This window comes from Onychostoma macrolepis, chromosome 19 (assembly GCF_012432095.1).
Source record: "Onychostoma macrolepis isolate SWU-2019 chromosome 19, ASM1243209v1, whole genome shotgun sequence".
NCBI lineage: Eukaryota > Metazoa > Chordata > Actinopteri > Cypriniformes > Cyprinidae > Onychostoma > Onychostoma macrolepis.
The window spans coordinates 29,342,744-29,356,017 of NC_081173.1; the positions used below are offsets into that span (position 1 = coordinate 29,342,744).

General features: G+C 34.9%; 1 protein-coding gene across 10 annotated transcripts in view; it reads left to right on the forward strand.

The window, feature by feature from the left end:
• The window catches only part of ptk2aa (protein tyrosine kinase 2aa), a 95,050-nt gene that overhangs the window by 64,845 nt on the left and 16,931 nt on the right, over nucleotides 1–13,274 (forward strand). For 5 of the 10 annotated variants that reach the window (XM_058752779.1, XM_058752781.1, XM_058752773.1 and 2 more), the window contains 16 exons: nucleotides 333–473; nucleotides 1,301–1,378; nucleotides 1,635–1,742; nucleotides 3,195–3,312; nucleotides 3,586–3,616; nucleotides 4,564–4,628; nucleotides 5,986–6,075; nucleotides 7,283–7,300; nucleotides 7,856–7,912; nucleotides 9,578–9,601; nucleotides 10,820–10,917; nucleotides 11,707–11,791; nucleotides 12,121–12,221; nucleotides 12,308–12,423; nucleotides 12,510–12,610; nucleotides 12,887–12,976. In XM_058752779.1, the coding sequence (XP_058608762.1) occupies nucleotides 333–473; nucleotides 1,301–1,378; nucleotides 1,635–1,742; nucleotides 3,195–3,312; nucleotides 3,586–3,616; nucleotides 4,564–4,628; nucleotides 5,986–6,075; nucleotides 7,283–7,300; nucleotides 7,856–7,912; nucleotides 9,578–9,601; nucleotides 10,820–10,917; nucleotides 11,707–11,791; nucleotides 12,121–12,221; nucleotides 12,308–12,423; nucleotides 12,510–12,610; nucleotides 12,887–12,976 (1,321 nt within the window). The remainder of the gene's footprint in view (nucleotides 1–332; nucleotides 474–1,300; nucleotides 1,379–1,634; nucleotides 1,743–3,194; nucleotides 3,313–3,585; nucleotides 3,617–4,563; nucleotides 4,629–5,985; nucleotides 6,076–7,282; nucleotides 7,301–7,855; nucleotides 7,913–9,577; nucleotides 9,602–10,819; nucleotides 10,918–11,706; nucleotides 11,792–12,120; nucleotides 12,222–12,307; nucleotides 12,424–12,509; nucleotides 12,611–12,886; nucleotides 12,977–13,274) is intronic. The other 5 variants (XM_058752772.1, XM_058752775.1, XM_058752777.1 and 2 more) reach the window with 5 other exon arrangements.

Consider the following 13,274-nt stretch of genomic DNA (forward strand, 5'->3'; position numbering starts at 1 on the left):
TTTGTGTGTTTTATTTGATCTCAGTTAATGTTTATTTTATTTCAAGTAACAATTTTTTTAAGGTTTTTAATTAGCTATAATAAGTTAACCCAGATGTGTATTTTGGAAACGACGTCACTTGAATTGAAATACAGGTTTAAGAGGTTTTTAAATCATTTTTTTTATGGTGATCTTTATAGCACCCAGTTGCACAAGAGCTGTAATTCAGTATGATGTTATTAGAATGAAACTGTTTTTTTATGTAGTATTGCTGATATGGGATTTAACCGGAGCTCTGCTGGTGTTTGTAATCAGTGTGAAGCGTAACGCTGCTCTTTCTCTCTCTGTTTCAGGCCAAAGCGCTGAGGAAACAGATCCAACAAACGTTTAAGCAGTTCGCCAACCTGAACGACGAGCAGAGCATACTGAAGTTTTTTGAGATCCTGGCGCCAGTCTACAGATTCGACAAAGAGTGCTTTCGATGTGCTCTGGGGGTACGTCAGGTCATCGCTGCTGAGGGGAATCATGGGACTTTACTGCCCCCTGCTGCTCAATGAGGAATTACATTAGCTGACACTGATTATCAAACCAAAATATTTCTTAACAATCCTTAAACTGTATTTTGCATTATACTACATACTATATGCTGCTGTTCACAAGTTTGGGGTCAGTGAGATTTTTTTTTTTTTTTAAAGAATGAATACTTTTATTCATCAAGAATGCATTAAATTGGTCAAAAGTGACAGTAGAGACATTTATAATGTTAAAGAGGATTTCTATTTCAAACAAAAGCTGTTCTTTTGAACTTTTTGTTTATCAAAGAATCGTTAAAAATAAAATGTATCACAGTTTCCACAAAAATATGAAGCAGCACAATTGTTTTCAACATTGATAATAATCAGAAATGTGTATTGAGCAGCAAATCAGTATATTAGAATGATTTCTGAAGGATCATGTGACACTGAAGACTGCAGTAATGATGCTGAAAATTAAAAAAAAAAAAAAAATTCATTTTAAAATATATTAACTTAGAAAACAGTTATTTGAAATTGTAATATTATTTCACATATTTACTGCTTTTACTGTATTTTTAAACAAATAAATGCAGCCTTGGTGAGCAAAAGAGACTATATTGATCTTATAATTTTGGTGGTATAATGAAAGCAATATTTGTAGATAAAATTATTTAGGAGCCTAACTAACTATTTATTTTTTTAACCCTGCTCATAACCCGTAATGATTTATTTTCTTCTGATTAAATCTGAATTCAGTGTGCAGTCAGATCCTGTGATTGACACTCATCTCTCTCTGTCTGTCTCAGTCGAGTTGGGTCATATCAGTGGATCTCGCCATCGGTCCAGAGGAGGGAATCAGTTACCTGACAGACAAGGGCTCCACGGTAACACACATTGACATCACTATAGCAACAAGCATCTATGTCACTTTAACCTAGTTGTTTTGTTCAGTTGCTTGGTTCTGTTTATAAGTAGCTCCGCCCACAGTGAAATCTCATTGGTCCAAAATCCGAAATAAAAATGAACAGCAAATGTTCTGATTGGCTTTATAAGGAGGAATTTCTTCATTTCAAAGCTTATCTGTCCCATTAGTCTCTCTGTCATGTGATGCATGAGTAATGTGTGTGTGTTTTCTTTCAGCCGACACATCTGGCCAACTTCACGCAGGTGCAGAGCATTCATTACTCCTGCGTGGAGGAGAAGGAGAGGAAGGGCGTCTTACAGCTGGACGTGGCAGGAGCCGCTGAGGTAAAGTTCAGCATCAGCCATGCTTCTCCAACAAAATCTGGTTTTGCCTGGTTGAGCTCAGGAGTAAATGAAATTCAGCTGATGTTGTGATTGTAGGATGTGGTGTTTAGTTTGAGATGTGTGACTCAGGAGGGTGTAAATCCAGCTCAGCCCTGCGCTGACGGCGCTCTAATTTCAGTCCGTCACTGTTATTTTAGCTCTTGGCGTCTTTGTCTGTACTTTGTCAGTCTTTCTTTTCTCTTTTTCTTATCGTCTGTCTTTTAGGCACCATTTTTACCCGGCTTTAGACGCTGTGGTGGATTCGTTAGACTGGTTTATTCAGTTAGACTGTGGTGTTATTCTTAACTAAAACTATTAAAACATTTTTTGGTTATTGAAATATAGCCAAAATAAAACAAAATATAAATATTAGATTAAACATTTTTAAAACTATAATTGTTGTCTTGGAAACAAACAGAAACATAAAAAAAATTATAAAAATGATAAATCAAGTAAAAAATGACTAGCATTTAACTAAAATGAAAATGAAAACTGAAAAATCAAAAAATAACAAAATAACAAAAATATAAAACATTAAAAGAAAAAAAAAGTCTAAAAAAGAATTTAAACTAAATTAAAGCTAAACAGAAGTATTAAAAAAAAAAAAAAAGCTAATAAAAATGACAAAGCACATAACAAAATTACTTAGAAACTAACTAAATTAAAATTACACAGAAAACTGAAAAGTAAAAAAAATAAGAAAATAATAAATGTGTCTATATACAATTGAAGTATTAAAATGACTAAACCTAAGACTGAAATTAAAAATAAAGCTAAATAGGAATAGTGTGCATTTTAATATTAAATACTGTATTTCACTAAAATGACAAAGAAAACAGAAAAAATTATAGAACTAGAAAGCTAGTTCTAAATATTGGTAAATACTAAAATAGTATATCAATAATGCTAAAACAGATTTAAACTGTTAACTTGTGAGATCATAATTAAATATAATTAAAGTGTGTGTTTTTTTGCCTTATTTTCTTTTTCCCCTCTATGTTTGTTTACCTGTTGAATCATTTTGTGCTTTGATTATTTTATATTGATATTCTATTTGTTTTTTGCTTGTGAAGCACTTTATGTATAAAAAGTGCTATATAAATAAATTGTTATGTTCTGTTATGTTAGATCGAGCTCATAAGAGTCATTTGTTTGGGAATCAGACCAGACTATAATGGCGTGTTGTGTGTTTGTTATTATTTTTACCTCATCACATTTAATCTAGACAGCATAATCACAGCTGGAGTAAAGGGAAGCACTGTTGTGGGTGTGTCTGTGGATTTGTGGGCGTGTCTTCAGCAGTGTGTGTGTGTGTGTTTGGTCAGTGCAGCTGGTGTGTGTTGTATCCTGACGTCATGATGAGGCTGCTGTTGCTGATAATGGCTCATTGTGAGTCTGGTTTCTTTCTCGTAGCCTCTCACGATCAGCACGCCGTCCTTCGCCACCGCTGAGAACATGGCCGACCTCATCGACGGATACTGTCGACTGCTCAGTGCCATCAACCAGTCCTTCATCGTCAGACCGCAGAAAGGTACGCCTGACTCACACTGCTGCATTGTGGGATGTTTGTACTCTAGAGGCAGTAAAGCAGGGAATTAGCATGAATGAGACGCATTGAGTGGAAAATCTCAGTATGAAGCAGCACAGCTGTTTGTCTCTGCAAGACACTGATAGAAAGACATATTGAAAACAAGTCCACTTGTAGTAAAGTATGAAATGCAGCTCTTGGTAATATAGTGTTTGGGTGAGTCGTGTTCTCCTGTTTGATTCATGAGCTGATGCTGTGTGTTTTTCTGTCCTACAGAGGGGGAAAGAGCTCTTCCATCCATTCCAAAGTAAGTCATAAATTCACTTCACTGGCATTCATGAGCTGTTTAATAAACTGACGTCAGGCACAAGATTCATTTAGAGGAGGTTTGACCACCAGTTAATACTTAAACACCACCAAAACTGGTCAAAACTAAAGGCTGGGACAGGAGCTGGGTGATATATCAGACATTCACTGTATATTTCTGATCATTTTGTTGATGATCGTATTAATGTATTGTGTTTTTTTCTTTCTTTCTTGGAATTTCCAATGTGAAGTTCCCTTAAAATCTTAGCATCAATCTGGAGGGGGGAAAATGTATATGAATATATGAAACATTAATAAATATGAATCTAAATAAATATAATATTTTATACGCTTGAAAGTTTTAATTTTCATATTATTTAATAAGTTATATATTTTTAATGATATTTATTTAGTTATTTTAATTTAATTTATTTTATTTTTAATGAAGTTTCCTAAAGAGCACCATTAGACTAATTTAACATCAAAATATATAGAGAGAAAATATATATATTATTATATAAAATATTAATAAATAATAATATAGATATATACTTTTTATTTTGTCTTTTTAAAATAATGTTTAATGAGAAATTAAAATGATATATTAACATTGTAACATTTTTAGAATATAATATGTGATATTATGTATAATATTTCATTGTATTTAAGTAGTTATATTTATTGTATTTTAATGTTATATGTTTTTTCTTATATTAAAAATATTATATATTGTGTTGCCAAGTTCTAATTGAGGGCTAACTAAAGAGTTTTAATCTAGCATATAGGAAGTAAAATAATGTTAGCATGCATATTTGCATGAGGTACCAAATAAACACATGTGGAAATTCTCATGTTTACGTGAGTCATTGGATAAATGTGTCTTGTTATGTGTGCATGAAAACATCAATAATCAGCATTTTATTTGTTAATGAGATGGTTTCTCCACAGACTGGCCAACAATGAGAAGCGGCTGGAGGGTATTCGGGCAGGAGTTCGTGCCATCTCTGTTTCAGGTAAGACGCATCTGACGTCATCTCTGATTTATCAGGTTTATTGATTATCTATCAAATCTGTAAAGCAGTTCATATCAAAATATGATGCTTAGTTCCCAAAGACATGTGTTCGGTGTAAGTCTGAGGGATTTCACCAGTTTTGTTGTCTTATCAAATGAAAATGGTCTGATAACTTATGTCACTTATGATTACTTAAGTTACAGCATAAACAGGCTGCATAGATGTGACCCTGGAGCACAAAAGTAGTCTTAAGTCGCTGGGGTATATTTGTAGCAATAGCCAAAAATACATTGTATGGGTCAAAATTATCCATGTTTCTTTTATGCCAAAAATCATTAGGATCTTAAGTAAAGATCATGTTCCATGAAGATATTTAGTAAATTTCTTACCGTAAATATATCAAAACTTAATTTTTGATTAGTAATATGCATTGCTAAGAAATGAATTTGGACAACTTTAAAGGTGATTTTCTCAGTATTTTGATTTTTTTGCACCCTCAGATTCCAGATTTTCAGATAATAGTTGTATCTCGGCTTTCAGATTATGTGTATGGGCAAAATTGACACTTAAGACTGGTTTTGTGGTCCAGGGTCACAAATATTATTACATTTGAAGTTTAATATTTAGTGTTAGAGGTTTGTTCAATTCACTAACCATGAGTATGACGAATAATAATAATAGTTATGCTTTACAGGCCAAACACTGCTAGTAATATCAGAACTTGACACTTCACAATCCAATCATATCCCTTATGGGAAAAATCTGAATGTTTGTTTTACTCTGAAATATTACAATCAAATGCATTGCAAATGCAGTTTCACATCATCTTTTTAGCAGTTCTCTGATATTTGATGTCTTCAAGATGTTGGGCTGGTTTCTGCAACATCTGCACACATTTAAAGCTCATCAGCAGTTGTATTTCAGATGTTTCATGCTCATGAACGCGTCTGCTGTTTATAAGCTGCTTACGCTGGAGATTTTCAGCAAAATCTAAATCTAAAACCACTTTCTGAAGACATTTAAATGAAGTTATTCTCATTCTTCTCAATGCAAACATGCTTTATTTTTAATGTGATTGCACTAATTTCTGGGTGTGTTTGTATTGTTAGCTCATTTGCATAATTCATTTAGTGAATCAAGTGCTAAAACAATGCAAACAGCACGTGCTGTCAGTGGTTGCGTTTCATTTTTGGTGTGAGATGAGCTGATAGTGAAAGTCTGAGTTTGTCAGGCTGAAATGTTTTGTCACGGATCTGGATGATAAATATGTTAATATTATATGTCTCCATTCCTCCTGCCATATTCTCTTGCTTTGCTTCAATCTCTTTCTCTCTCCATCTGTTGTTCTTCACTGAAGACTCGGTGGTTCAGACGCCTACCAAAGCTGCTAAAGCTCGGCGCTTTCTCCTTCCGTTTGTCCTCTGTTCCCATGATTCTCCTCCTAAGGGTACATGCTGTTCCTGTGTGTGTGTGTGTGTGTGTGTGTGTGTGTGTTTATCACTAACCCTCACCTGCTCTCCACCCTAAACAACACATGTCTTTGCATCATCTGCTTCCCATAGATTCACAGGTGTATCATAAGTGCTTTGATTCATTCTCTTCATTCTGTTTTCATCTAGCTAGAAGTGTAGATGTGATTTTGAGTGCTGGTAGTTTCTACCTCCTTGACCAATCAAATCACATTCTTTTTATTATTTTTTGTAACTATATGTATTTAATTGTGTGTATAATATTGCATAATATATAATAAAATATTTATAGAATGTTATATAATATTTATAATAAATATATTTAATTTAAATATTTATTTGTTTTGCTTATTTTGCTTTTGGAAATTAGTATTCATAACAGTTAAACACATCTGTAATGTGGAAAAATAATGATAAGATATTATATTTGCATAAATAAAATTTATTTATTTATTTACTTGCTTAATTTGCTTTTTGAAATCATTTATGGCAATATAAACACATTCCCAGCAACTCATTGCTGCAATGCGTGTATATATGTGCATCAACAAGAATTATTTTGCTTTTTGAATTTTTTATCCATGACAATTAAATGCATTGATTCCAGTAGTGTAATAAATTAACTGTGTGTGTATGTATATATATGATATTATAGAATTCTATGTTTTAAAAAATAAAATAACTTTTTTTAGTTTTTTTCGTATTATAATGAGGAGAAATAAATATTTTAAATTAAAGTTCAGCAAATTTGATAAAAGTAGCCTTTGTGCTAAATATGTTTTGTTTGAGTTTTTCTATTGATTTAGCGACGAATTGCTGTTGACAGTTTTTATTTTTGCTAATTGCATTGAAACATAAAAATCTGTCTCCGAGATTTTTCCATGTGAAACGCACTGAATTAGACCCGTGTCAGAACGATCCAGGCAGATGTGTGTCCACGTCCCAATTGAATCTCATCCCGCACATTCCTGCAGCACGTCTAACCCAATATAACCCACACTAATGACTCCCAGAACAGCATGAACAAAACACATTTACTGCAGGAGCAGCTCACACAGCCAGAGAGGACGAACAAACCAGTTAACCGCTTCAGATTCATGACCAATGTGTGTTTTCATGTCAGCTGGTGAATTAACCTTTCTCCTCTCTGCTCCTCTCCTCTCCGTTCTTTGCATGGACCTGCAGAAGATCTAAGCGGAGATGGTAATGTTTGACTTGCAATCTTCATTTCTTTCCTCTAACTAACTCCCTGCTCTGTGTGGGTTTGGAAAGTTACTGGAATCTAGTCAATCTTGCGTAGATTCTAGTTTAGTTGTAGTGTGTAAATGTGAGTCTGCTTCACTTTAAGTGCACTTGAAGTCTCTTTTGCTCCCTGCATTCCTCACAGGGCACTTTAAAGGTGCGATTATTTAGAGAAGCGAGTGACCTCTACCAACAAACAAAAACGCCGGACTAAATCTGTTTTGCATGAAGACGAAAGAGTCACTTCCTTCCCCTCTTCTTTCCCGAGCTCAACCACGGAGCTGCTCTCTGATTGGCCGGTCGGACAGACAGACACTCAGATGGAGTTCAGAGAGTTTAAAAGAGAGAAGTGCACTTGAGTTTGAGTGTGTGCGAGTCTTCATGGAGGCTGGTTGGCCGGCTCTAGTTTGTGTAGTGGAAGGTTACGTGTGTTTGGGGTGGTGTAGTGACCGAGTGGGCGTTAGTTTGGCCGGTGTGTGTGAGATACTGACCGCTGCTGCTTCTGTCTCCCTGCAGAAACAGACGACTACGCAGAGATCATAGATGAGGAGGACACCTACACCATGCCCTCCAGTAAGTACCCTCACTCGTGCTGCCTTTTAAGTGTGTGTAACTGCTGATGTTTCTGTCGATTTTTCTGAGCCGAATCCTGACGTTTTTTTTCCCCCTGTCTGGCTCGTTTGGTTTGTTGATGTGGCGGCAAATGAAATTTAAAGTATCCAGCAGCTCTGACATTCCAGAATATTCTCTCTGGAAACTCAGTTTGTGTTGCACTTTAGAACATTTGATTCATCACATTTGGAATTAAAGCAGGTCATATTTGGGCGTAATTCTGAAAGTGAAGCATGGATGAGTTTGGATCGAACTCAATCCGACATATTTGCTTCAGGGACGTCCTTAAAAGTGAAAAGGATTCACAAAGTATTAAATTGCTAGGTTCCTTTTAGGGTTTGGAGATTCATCTGAATTGGCTTTATATAAACACACTGGAGGTCCTGATTTAGTGAGTGTGTGTGAGTCAGCGACTGCACACTAACATTCACGAGTGTGTGACTTTACAAACAATCACAGGATTCTGAACACACACCGACTCAATCTGTGTGTTATACGAGTGTCTTCAAGACAGTTGAATGAAAAGTTGTCATTATTTTCTCGCCGTCATGCCGTTGCGTGGCTTTCTACTGTGTGCCGCAAAAGCAGATGTTTAGCAGAATGTTCATGCAGCTCTTTTCCAGTCAATGAAAGCGGATGGTTTCCAGTGGCTGGCCAGCGAACAGAGAACATGCTCAGAACTTTGGCTAACATTCAACCAAGGTTCTCTCGAAGTTATGAACAAACGCTCATTGAAAGTTATTAATAACGTTCTCAAAACCTTTTTACTGAAACGTTTTAGTTGGACATTTCTTTTTAAATGTTACTACTTTTAGAGAACATTCAAAAGTAACATTCCAATAATGTTTGCAAAATTATAAAATGGAATGTTGACTTCACCAGGAAAAAGATTTTTAAAACATTTTCAGAACTTTCAGAACATATATTTTTTTAGCTGAGTGTCGAGCTCCTAAAAAACAAAAAAAGTAGTTAATTTGACTCATGCACTGTATTAAGTCTTCTAAAGGCAAAAATGTTAACATGTTTTGTGATCACAACGCTGACGTTTGGCTTCAGAGGAATATAAACATTAGTACATGAGTCATGCGGACTATTTTTATTGTTTTTTTGCTCCCTCACCGCTATCGTTAAATAAAGATACATTTAATTGAGATGAAAAACAACATGAAATAAGTTATGTAATATTAAGTTGTGTTTGTGCTTAGAAATATATGCCACTGGGGTAAGAAAAATAAGCTCGTTTTCCCATTGAAGTACATTTATTTTTCACTTGTTTGTAAATGAGCAGCATGAACATTTTTTGTATTTTATGCTTTGAAATGACTGGTGAGTAAATGCTCACATAAGTTTAATTTTTGTCATTTTATTAATGGCAGATTCACTGAAATAGTTTTTCTAATTTCTTGCTAATTTTCCAGGGAATTTTTTATGTTGTCCTCTACTTAATTTTTATAATATGCTAAACACACACTCATGTTTTATAACAGCTCTGTCGTGAGTGTTTGACATGTCTGTGATTGATAAGTGTGTGCAGCTCTCCACATCTCATCCCTCTGTTTCTCTCTCATCCTGAGCTTTAATTCTCATCTAAAAGCCCAATCTCTGACTTTTCTCTTTAACAACCAGCCGAATGCTATGGATTAGACGCAGGTAACGCCATCCCTCTGTTTGTGTGCTTCTTTCAGTTTTTCTCTCTTTCTTTTCTGTTTCTCTCTCTCTCTCTCTCTTTCTCAGTTTTGCTGTGTGCTAGTGTTAGAAGCAGATTCCTCCTCATATCACAGACTAATGCAGGGTTTCATAAAAATTGCTTTGTGCATTTCATGGGAATCACACCCATGGCTTACCGCTGTTAGTGCTACGATCTAAAATATAGAAGCTGGGATATAAAAAAAAAGTATTTTAACATCCAAAACATGCCACACAGCATCTTTAAAGCTTTATATTATTATTAAGCATCTTAATATTATTGTTTTTTACAATATACTTTATACTTATTTATAATGTCGTTATTAATAATATCCCATTTATATGTTTTTGACATTAAATACTTTGTATAACTAAAAAAAACCTGCAGAAGTCATTGATATGTAGCCAAACAATAGATTATTATTGTTTTTTTTTTTTTTTTGCTCATTTATATTTTTTTTGTTTGTTTGTTTGCATTTATAAACAAATAGTTATTTGTTCTTTCTCTTAATAAATGGTGCGTTTTTATTTTATTTTTTGTTGTTGTTGTTGGTTTTAAAAGTTTGTAATCACTATGATTTTTTTTTTTACTTTGATATTCAGCATTAAAATGATCAAAAATCACAGTAAAGAAATTTTAATGTTAAAATATTTATTTTTCAAATCAACTGTGCATTTATGTATTTTTAGCTTTTTTTATTTAGCTATATCGTGATTTCTACAGAACACTGAGGGCTTTATTGAAGACTTATTTTAATACAGGTTATGTACAGTACATTAGTTAGAGTGGACTTCATATTTATTAAGACTAGCATATATGTGCAGTTTGTTCAATATGTCGCTTCAATGTTTTAGGTTTCCTTTATTTTCATAGTCAATTTTTTGTCATCTAGAGAGCGTCCTTCTGTCTCTCACAGCCTCGTCTTCATTATGGTGTCCACTCTGACTAAGGTCTTTTGTTCGTGACCTCAGTGTTTCTAAACTTGCAATTGGCGACTTTCAAACAGTTTGTTAAATGGCTGAGCTCTGCATTCAGTAAATATTGTGCTAAAGGTTTGTTGATCTCGGTCACAGCTGCTCGTCTTCTGAGCTTACATGACGATCAGAGCGTGTGGTTTGTTGGTTCCTCTGATGTTGAGCTTCAGGTTTGTGACGTTTGGTTTCTTGTGTTTTCATCTGTAGCTCAGGACTATGAGATCCAGCGGGACAGAATCGAGTTGGGACGGTGTATCGGCGAGGGCCAGTTTGGTGACGTCCACCAAGGGGTTTACATGAGTCCGGTAAACGACTGAGTCATCGTCCACACAGTCCACAAAAATATTAGCCAAACAAACACTGCATTTGCAAATTGGTGCAAACTGGCCGTTTGAATTTCTTCACTGAATCAGTTCAAGTCAGAATCCCGTGTTTTTAGAGTGAGAACTATTACAAAACTATTATTTAGCATAAACTGAACAGTAAAGTAGATTTGACTGAATTCATTAATAAACAACGATCAAGGAAAATGATTAAGCAATTTTTTTAAGAAGTATATTTTAAATACATATTTTTATATAATATGTGATTATTGGTTAGTACAATCTAACATTTGGTCCCAAACTAGCTCTGTACTGATCAAGCAAATATTTTTGTTACATTTATGGAATACATTTTATATGGAATATACATTTTTATATAACAAATATTATATAAAAATGTTTCTACTGAGTGAGGTCTGAATTCAGGCTAGGCTTCTTTTTTTTTTAATCCAAATAAGTGTATTTTAAATTTTAAATAATGTTAACAATGAAATGTTTTTTTTACAAATATGTATATTTTATTCTATTATATTTATAAATGTCACAGATAAGCAGGTTTTAACCTGTATTTATGATATAATACATTTTATAATATTAATAAATTCCATTTTTTTTCAAGATGTTTCAAATGTATTTTTTTAACCTATTCTCTATACTGCTTTTTACTGTGTTCTGAAGTTGTTAAAACAAACTAAAATGTCACACTTTGTGGACGTGTACTCTTAATGTGTACACATGTGTTTGACGCGATGCATGTGCTGTCCCTGACAGGAGAATCCATCGTTATCAGTGGCCATTAAGACGTGTAAGAACTGCACCTCAGACAGCGTGCGTGAGAAGTTCCTCCAGGAAGCTCGTGAGTAGATTTCACACTAGTGTCCTTCACTACGTCACCTCAGAATTCATTTCAGCTGATGCACTTCTACTTTGAGAAGTTTCTTTTCTTTTTTTAACCATGGCTGTTCCGTCTGAACACACGATGCATTGTAGTCTAATTTCATTTGAAATTTACATTTATTTTTAGTTTATTTGAAGCTGAATATGAGGAAGTCACTGCTACCGCATTTGCACTCTTTAAGAGAAGTCAGAATAAAACCACTAAACCAGACTGATTTGGCAAAAGCGATTTGCATGTGATGCAGTGAGAATATCTGTATTCAGACGGAGTGATTTTATGATTGACAGTGACAATGCGGCAGTTTGACCATCCGCACATTGTGAAGTTGATTGGAATCATCACTGAGAATCCCGTCTGGATCATCATGGAGTTGTGCACGCTTGGAGAGGTCAGACTGTGTTTTCATTCATTAAACTGGCACAGATATTAGACTCATCTGGAAATCTCCATTGAGAACGGTTTGATTCATTTTAGTTGAGGTCGTTCTTGCAAATAAGGAAGTACAACCTCGACCTGTCCACGCTGATTCTGTTCGCCTATCAGCTGAGCACAGCGCTGGCATACCTGGAGAGCAAACGCTTCGTGCACAGGTGACTGAAGATCTTCACACGCTCAGAACAGCCTTTCCTCAGTTTCCTGGTCATAGTGCACCGAGGTGAATGTGTGTTTTGTGCAGGGACATTGCTGCCAGGAACGTGCTGGTGTCTTCCATAGACTGTGTGAAACTCGGTGACTTCGGTCTCTCCAGATACATGGAGGACAGTTCCTATTATAAAGGTACGTCAAACTGCACTTTTACTTGCCGTTTACAAGCAACATGATTTACTTGTGTCTATCTACAACAAGTCATGCAAGTTTTCATTAAAACACTTCATGTAGTTGCTGTGCATTTTAGAGGCTGAAAAATGATTAAAGCTGCTAGAAAAAGTTATGATAAATGCAAACAGGCCTCCCTCAGAAATGTTGGCAGAGTAAGGCTATAGCGGCCTCTGGTGGACAGTGAAGGCATGTTTGATTGTTTGTAGTCTGTGAACAGTTGTGTGTGTTTTCCAGCTTCTAAAGGGAAACTGCCGATCAAATGGATGGCTCCTGAATCCATAAACTTCCGGCGGTTTACCTCGGCCAGTGACGTCTGGATGTTTGGTGAGTGCTTTTAATTAAAAATAAAATTGGAAGATGAATCATTTCATGATGCTGTGTTCTTACAGTTTGACTTTTCTTGAACACCATCAGCATGCTCCCTTAACACCATGCTTCTGTTATTAATGCAATTTTTGTTTGATTGGAAATGCGATTAGAGTGATATTATTAGTTATTATTATTACTTGTATTTGTATTAATTTTACTCTTATTAAAAAAAATCTAACATATTTAAGATTTTTATTTTGGAAAAAGTCAGTCAGCTTTAGTCGGGTCAACTTTCCTCAGGCTTAATTGGTCA